The 8,604-nt window shown below is 26.3% G+C and overlaps 1 protein-coding gene across 1 annotated transcript; it reads right to left on the bottom strand.

Annotated features, from left to right (window-relative positions):
* Positions 1-6,108: 6,108 nt before the first annotated feature.
* Positions 6,109-7,634, bottom strand: LOC124929823 (histone deacetylase HDT1-like). The gene is made up of 6 exons (XM_047470210.1): positions 7,262-7,634; positions 7,021-7,118; positions 6,756-6,920; positions 6,572-6,655; positions 6,337-6,454; positions 6,109-6,227 (listed from the first exon to the last, which is right to left on the bottom strand). The coding sequence occupies exons 1-6, from the start codon at positions 7,632-7,634 to the stop codon at positions 6,109-6,111; spliced, it is 957 nt and encodes a 318-aa protein (XP_047326166.1).
* Positions 7,635-8,604: the final 970 nt, after the last annotated feature.

Below are 8,604 nucleotides of genomic sequence, written 5' to 3'. Positions count from 1 at the left end.
TATATTTAATTTTTTTTGTATAAATGTAATTATTTATATAATATAATAAATATTCACTTCAATCATCCTCAGGAATATGAATAGTTAATAAATATAATAAATTAAAAATATTTTAATCTTAATAATATATAATTAATAAATATATTATAAATCTTCTCTTTTTAAAAATATTGAAATTTTTAATTTTATAAAGAGATATTATAATCATTTTTATTAATTATTTATTCTATTATTATATTATATATATAGTTAAAATGTTTTAAATTTATTAATAGTTATTAATTATTTACTTGAAGAATGAAGTGCATATTTATTATATTAGATCAAATACTAATTTAAATGTGTATATATATATATATTAAAATGTTTATTATTATTAATTTGTTGAATTATAATTATTAAAATATTTTAAATTAATTATATATTAAATAAGTGGTTTATAAAAATATTAGTGAGGATAACATTTATTCTATTATATAAAATTAATAGTTAAATATATAAATAATTATATAAAATTTAAATTTAAATGTATTTAACATAAAATATTATCTTATAAAAAAATATAAAATAAATAAATAAGTGAGTTTATATAGTAAACTAGATAAACGAAAAGCTTGAATTAATCTTGGCTACAAAAATCTTGATTCAATTTTTTTTTTCTTAAATAACATATTGTTCGGTTCGAATCATCAATATTTTGATCATTTACTACCACCTAGATCCTCTCTGCTACCAAAGTTAAGCTACTCCCCTTTCCTTCTCAAGGGAGAGGCTGGTAAGTAATTAATATATATATATATATATATATATATATATATATATATATTAAATAAAAAATATTATTATCTTACTACCCCTCTGGATGAGAAAGAACAAGAGGAGCATACAAATCTAGCAAATGATCTTATTTCACTACCCTTAAAATGCTCAGCTACTAAAGCTTATCTGCTCACCTGTAGAACATGACAAACCTGATAGGAGAGGATCTTATTTCATTTACTATAACCCATAACTCAATAAATAGATTTTTTTTATTCTCATCTCACCATTTTCCTTGTGTCCAATTTGACCAGGTACCAACACAAGTCGTGAATCGATGCACGAATAGATGAGGAAGGTTCAAAAGATCGAGTAGAGGAAGCATCGTCAAGGTATGACTTGAACTGATATTATGCTAACGGAAGTTCTTCTAATGATTCAGAGAAGGTGGATCCTCTATCGCAGCTGATTCCAGAAGCTAGAATTATTCGCTCGACAAAGGCTCGATGCCACGAAGGATATCTTGCGAAATCGTTTACTTTGAGACTTAGATTAAGCCGAATTCATATCTTCTGCCTGTCGTCGGACTTCGGTAGTCCCTTGCATCCAGACCGAAAGAAGTCGTCGCGACAGACCTCAGACATAGAATCGCTGCTAGGCAGAAGACAATGCGACGAACATGAGATCTTTCCGAGGTCTTCTCGACCGAGCAACGAGGTAGTGGGTAGGCTTAAAAAAATTTTAGGTGTGCTAAAATGAAAAAAACTATAAAATTTTGGATTAAACGGATAAATAATTGTAAGTTTTTTTATTAATAATTAAATAAATAAAATACTGAATTTGAAATAAAAAAATTAAGAGATAAAGTTATATTTTAACGTTAAAAAAATAAAATAACTTAGGAACACTACATATATCCGTCCTTGCCTACTTACTCAATATTGAAACTCACAGGGAATAAGACAAATCCGATTCTTGTTATTTTTTGTTTTCAGAAATGTTCCAAATACCTGAACTTTCACTAATGTTTATCCTAGTCCTCCTAATTGATGAACATTTAAATTAATCAATCTTCTCGATTTTAACTTATTTCAGTCCTTATAATTCCAGTCCTTTTTAATTGAGCCCTTAGACTATTTTAACATCCAATTTTGAAATCAAAATTTCATTTCGAATTATTTTTAATAATTCCTAAATATTGCAACCCCTAAACTATTTGATCACGTTCAAATCAACTCCTGAATTTCACTTGTGTCCAATTTTGACAATGAGTCTCAACCATTTAATTGGAGTCTCTAAATAATTTTAGAAAACCCCACAAATCCTATTCAAAAATATTATTTTTTACGATAATAAAAAAATTACATTTCATAAGTTTATCTTTGAAAGTTCATAGATATCTTGAGTTTACATTTATAAAAATTATGAACTTTTACGACCATGTCATAAAATATTTTTGACCTCCAACAAAACTTTCAAATTTTTTTGGGGCATGTATGAAAAATTATTTTTTTCGTAGTATCGTATCTGGAGTTCTAAAACTCCAAAAATTTCAAACTCGAGTGCAACGTGCTCCAAAATTATGTCTGACATGCATAAAAGTTTTAGAAATTTTCAAATACTTTCAAAAAAAATCACTCGACTTTTGTAGTGTCATAAACGGGACTTCAATACATCGAAATTTTCAATGGGATTTTTCCTACACTCGTGGACTCCTTTTCTACAAGGATCCACGGTCTAAATTTCAATCAAGTAACTTGTGAATTTTCACTTCACATTTGTGCTTTCTTCATGCTTGGGACACGTTCGTTACTCTTTTATCTTAACCTTGTCTAAATTAAACTTAATGAACGCATAAAGGTCATCTCTAAGCAAGATATATGGTTAGCCCCTCATTTAGATACATGATAGGATACACAAGAGAAAAGATTTATGAATTCATAACACATGTATAACAATCTTTTTCAAATATCTAATGACTAAATATGTTTGAGTAGCGACTGTCATTTTGGACGGGAATATAAGACATAACGCTACAACCATTTTCTAATACTTAACCAAGAACCGAACCCTTAAAAGCAAATCTCTGATATTCTTTATGAAGTAAACTAAAGTGGTGCCTCTCAAAGTTAATTAAATTAATATGTCCTAGTATGAACTATCTAAACATGTACGGGCCAAATGATATGTTCATACTAAAGAACATCATTTTCGATTCCTCATCTCAATAAGACCAGACAACTTTCGCAAGGATAGTCTTCTTGTTTATATTTTTACGAGATTCGAGAGAAAGGTAAGTGAGTTCTTTAATATAACCCACATAAAAACTTTTTTTAAAACAGTACCCGAGATTAAGCTTACTATCAAAGTCTTTCGTTGCGTCCATTCTAGAGCGGAACACACGAAAGGATAGATAAGGCATGCATTGAACTCAATCAATTTCAGATTGTACAACACACCTTTAAAGATGAGGCATTCGAATGAAAAACAGTAATGTGACATAACTTCCGTAAAAACAAAAAAATATAAAAGTCGAAATTTAGAAGTGAAATTTTAAACCCGTATGTTAATTTTAAACCCTTATGTTTTTATTATTCAATTTCTTTATATGTTAATTAAATAATATATCAATTAACAAACTTAAATATATTTATTTAATTAATATATATATATTTTAAATTATTTATTAATTTATAATAAAAATATTGAAAATTATATATATATTTATATTCATGTTTAAATTAATAAATTAATAAAAAAATTTATATAATTTACACATAATTTATCTTAATCATATAATTAAATGTTTTTTAAATAAATATATATACTTAAATTTTTTATATAATATATTATTTAATTAAAATATAAGTATTTAATAATAAAAAACTAGAGAAAATAAAAAATAAAAAACAATAATTGTAAAAGTACATCCAATATCCAACTAATTAAATAGACGGTTGGTTGTCAAATTTGACTCCCATATATTCAAAATATTTTAAGATGTATTTTAAATTATTTATTTCTTAATACGTTATCTCACGATGAAATTTGAACTATATTGTATATATATATTTTAGAAAAACTATTTGGACCTGGAATTACCATGCTAGAATTCATGCAAAAAGTGGGTGACACGTTAGAAGAAATTAAAATAACCGGTCAAATACTGAATGACTTTTTTTTCATTTGCAAAAGGTTGAAACCCATCGCTTGATAAACCAAGTCTCACGCTACGGGGGTCCGACGCGAAATCCTTATACCTCTCAACAAACGTTTTCCAAGTGTATGAATCAGCTGGATGTCTCAACATATCACCTTCAACTCTTACATTCTTGTGCTATCTCATCATTGGAACGGTCTTAGAGCACATGTACATCCTCTACAGTCTTGGTATTAAAGGAAAATATCTTAACACCTTAGTGGGCATAAATTTTCCATTTTGCTTATTCCGAACTACGTCACTTGTTTGGTCGACTTTCAATCTAGAAAGGCCGCAAACTCTGCAAGACTCCAAATTTTTGTCGTTCTTCCAAAATAGCATGCATCTATCTTCTCATAGTTAAACCCAATAGGATAAATCTTTCTGTATTCTTTAGCAAAATCGAAAGATATACCTAAATCTTTCGGTTTTGGTTTAAAAAAACTAGCACTTAGCCGTTTCTTTATTTTATTTTGAAGAGATCAAAGCCGAAAGATATAGTCTATATCTTTCGGTTTTACCCTTAAGGAAAACTAAACACTTAGCCGTTTTCTTAACTTTTTTTAAAGGGATCAAAGCCGAAAAATATAGTCTATATCTTTCGGTTTTACCCTTAAAGAAAACTCAACACTTAGCCATTTTTTTTATTATTTTTAAAGGGATCAAAGCCGAAAGATATAGTCTATATCTTTCGGTATATCCCTAAAAAAACACAACACTTAGTCGTTTTTGATTTTTTTAAAGGGATTAAAGTCGAAAGATATAATCTATATATTTCAGTATACCTCTAAAAAAACCAACACTTAGTCGTTTTTTGATTTTTTTGAAAAGGATTAAAACCGAAAGATATAGACTATATCTTTCGGTATTCATCATTCAAAAAAATATTATTTTTTGAAAGTATTCAAAGCCGAAAGATATATAGAACCTGTCGGCATCTTTTTTCATTTGCTGCAGATTTCTTCCTTTCGGCACCTCTATCGATTGAGATATAAATCTGTCGGGAAAATCTTTCGGTAAAACCCTTTTTTTACTAGTGATCAAAAATTTTGATACGTAAAAAATCCAACAAACCAAATATATGAGACAAACTCTAAAAAGATGAAATCATTACCATTCTTAGCTCCTTAATAAAATTACTAGTCTAAATTTTTTTTTTAAGAAATTCTTTCTTTGTACTTCTATCTTTCGTATTAGAACTGATCGGTGTTTTCTTATACTCATTGAAAATCAAGATATTACCGAATGAAAAACTACTCCGTATTAAGACTTTTTTTATTAGTATTACTCAACCAACAATCTCATTATTTTATTTAAATTTTGGTTAATTAAACATTTCATTCACATTGTTACTTAATTCAAATATTAGAGTGTTACAATTACAAAATTTAACGTTGTAAATTTATATATATATATATATATATATATATATATATATATAAACTTTTACATATTCAAAATATGAATGAATCTTTTTAAATATTAATATTAGAAAAAATCTGTTCATATATAAATATATTATATATAATAATAATAGAAGTAATAATAATTATATATTCTTAATATTCACTTTACAAATATTGAATTTTTGGAAATAAAATTAAAAATTTATACAATCTATTATTTATTAATAATCTTATTTTAAAAGTTATAAAATAAAATCTATATTAATTTAAGAAGATCCCCACTTTTTTCAAGATAGTTGAAATATGAAATAAAAACAAAAACAATAATTTGTTTTAAAATACTTAAAACTAGAGTTATGATTATTAAATTGTAAATATATATATATATATATATATATAATTAAGATATATTACAACATATTATATTATTAAAATTAATATTTAAATGAGATATTTGAAAATAAATATTTTAAAAATATATATACATATATATTATTTTAAACTCATTCTATATTTCAGTAATTAAGAGTAACTAAAGAGAATGATTTAATTTGGGTATGAGAATGAATTTAAGGTCTTATAGTTGAACCAAATTAAACAAAACTTATTAAAATTGTATGGATACTTATAATAGTAAAATATAGGGTAAAAAAAGAGTGCTATACTTGTAATTATAAGAAATAAAAATAAATAAAGTGTAAAAAAATGTGTGGATTATAAGTTCTATGCATCAAATTTGCCGATTTAAAACCTTGATTTGTTGAGAGAAGAAGAAGAAGGAGTCTTCCCAACATCAGATTTCTTTCCACGATCACGGCCGCCGCCGCCTCTGCCGCCTCTGCCGCCGCCGCCCTTCTTTCTACCTAATTAATATAAAACACAATTTACATTAATCATTCAATGAAAAACAATATTAATATATAATGAAGCCATAACAATAATACAATACAATATAAGAAGATTAATTTATACCTATTTGATCAGTTTGAGATTTTGCCTTTTTAGAGGAGAATAGAATCGATGAAACAGATTCGGCACTTCTCTTCTTCTTCTTCTTATTACCACCAGTACCCTTCATCATCATCATCATCTTTTAAAAATCATCAAAACAAACAACAACAACAAGATTAAATATTTAAATTAACTAATCTTCATCATCATCATCTTCATCGATCGATCCAATTATAGATTATTATCAAAAACATACTTCCTCCTCCTCTTCTTTAGCTCTCGTCTTTATATCCTCATCATCATCTTCTTCTTCTGAATCTTCGATATCATCATCATCATCCTGAGGAAAAGAAAACAAAATCAATTGGGATCATTTATAATTAATTTATATATATATATACTTTCATTTTTAATTAATCAATAAAAACAAATATATATACATCATCTGAAGATTCATCATCATCATCATCAGAGCTATCATGATCATCACCCTCATTGATCATCTTATGAGTAGATTTTATAGGTGTCGTCTCCTCCTCCTCATCTTCTGACGAGTCTGACTCGTCCTCAGAATCATCATCCGACTCTTCTTCCTCGTCTATGGCCTGGATAATAATAATAATAAACAGAAGAAGTAAGTAATTGATCAGTTTTTCAATTGGGATTTATTTAAAGAAACTTTTTTTTATATACAATTATATATACCTTATCACCCTCTTTCTTCTTCTTCTCTGGCTCCGTTACTTTGGGCAGAGTAGATTTGTCCCCATTTACGGTACCCATTAATTTCTCAATAGTATGAACTATATATAATAAGAATTATTTGAAAAATAAAACAATCCCCTTAATTAGTTAATTAATTAGCTAGCTAGCTAGGTTAATTATTAAAGAAAAAATATCAAATTTTATATATGCATGCAAGTTATAGTACTAATTAATTACGTACCATCATCTTTTGTTGTTGTTTTTGCTGCGATCAAATCATCCTGATCAGAATCATCAGATGATGAAAAATCATCATCATCTACCATAGCCTTATATCCAATAAAGTGGACACTGGCATGCTTGGAATCGTGAGACAATTCAAACTCTTTATCGAAAACTAGGTCAAAGAAAACTTGAGGAAAGTTTTCGACGGATAGTGATCCCATAATGAACGTGTTTCCTTCTATCTTTACACGAAGAGGGATTAATAAACCCTTGTCTTCTCCATTTAGATCGCCGCCTAGAGCCGCCTGAGAAATATGTATGACTGAAAACTTTTCATCAAAGACCTTAACGGACTCACCAGCCTTAACTTCCACACCCCAAAACTCCATGATGGATTATGATGGATTGATGGATGCTGCTCTCGTGCGTGAAAACAAGGATATCTCCTCCGGAGGAAAAAAAAAAAAAAAGAGAGAGAGAGAGAGGAAAAGATGGCAATAGGAATATGGGAAATTATACCTTTAAATAAAAAATTTTTGTACTAGGTCAAATAAATCTTTAAAAATATTTATTATTTCTTTAACTGCAACACCGAAATTTATGATTGATTTTATTTTCATTTTATATTCAAATAAAAAATATATATTTTTTTAATTTATGAAAATTTAATGGATTTTATATATTGGAAAAAAATACATAATAATTTTATTTATAATTTTTTTAATAATATTAATAATAATATATATAATCTTGCTATTTTAAATATATATATATATAAACATTATTTTTAAATAAGTTTATAGTATTACTTTTTTTTACAAATATTTTAATATATATATATATATATATATATATATTAATATATATATATATATTAATCTGAATAAAAAATATTGCAAAATAAAATTATTGTTTAAAAATATTTTATTTTAAATTATTATTATTTATTAAGTTAAAATATTTAATATATTATTTATATATTTAAAACTATTATTATCTCTATATTTATACATTTAAAGCTGAGCTTTAATATTAAATTAATTTAAAAATAAACTAACAAAATATATTAGTTTAGAAAAACTAAACCCAAAAAAATCTTAAATTTTAAAAAAATATGTAAATAAATAAAATAAAAGCAGGAAATACTTAAATAGTGTAGGTGTATGGTTGGGTTAAAATCATTTTGCATCATTCTAATCTATATAAATCAGAGTGTGTTATAACTTAACACGTGTATATAAGGTGATTGTGTGGCCTAGAACGTTATACTATATTGTCCTTTTTTATTGGGAGTTTTTGTCAAATCAGCATATATGAGTTGTCAACTTTGTATTTGACAAATTGAGGTGTTCTGCAAGT

This window comes from Impatiens glandulifera, chromosome 3 (assembly GCF_907164915.1).
Source record: "Impatiens glandulifera chromosome 3, dImpGla2.1, whole genome shotgun sequence".
Taxonomy (NCBI): domain Eukaryota; kingdom Viridiplantae; phylum Streptophyta; class Magnoliopsida; order Ericales; family Balsaminaceae; genus Impatiens; species Impatiens glandulifera.
The sequence above is the reverse complement of the archived record's forward strand: the minus strand, read 5'-3'. Positions and strand labels throughout refer to the sequence as shown.

Excerpts from the sequence above, each read along its gene's own strand:
- LOC124929823 (XM_047470210.1), bottom strand. The coding sequence starts at position 7,634 with ATGGAGTTTTGGGGTGTGGAAGTTAAGGCTGGTGAGTCCGTTAAGGTC. Across the intron at positions 6,921-7,020 it reads AGAAGAAAGAGGGTGATAAG|GCCATAGACGAGGAAGAAGA; the intron begins GTATATATAATT and ends ATTATTATCCAG. Across the intron at positions 6,656-6,755 it reads ATGATGAATCTTCAGATGAT|GATGATGATGATGATATCGA; the intron begins GTATATATATTT and ends TCTTTTCCTCAG.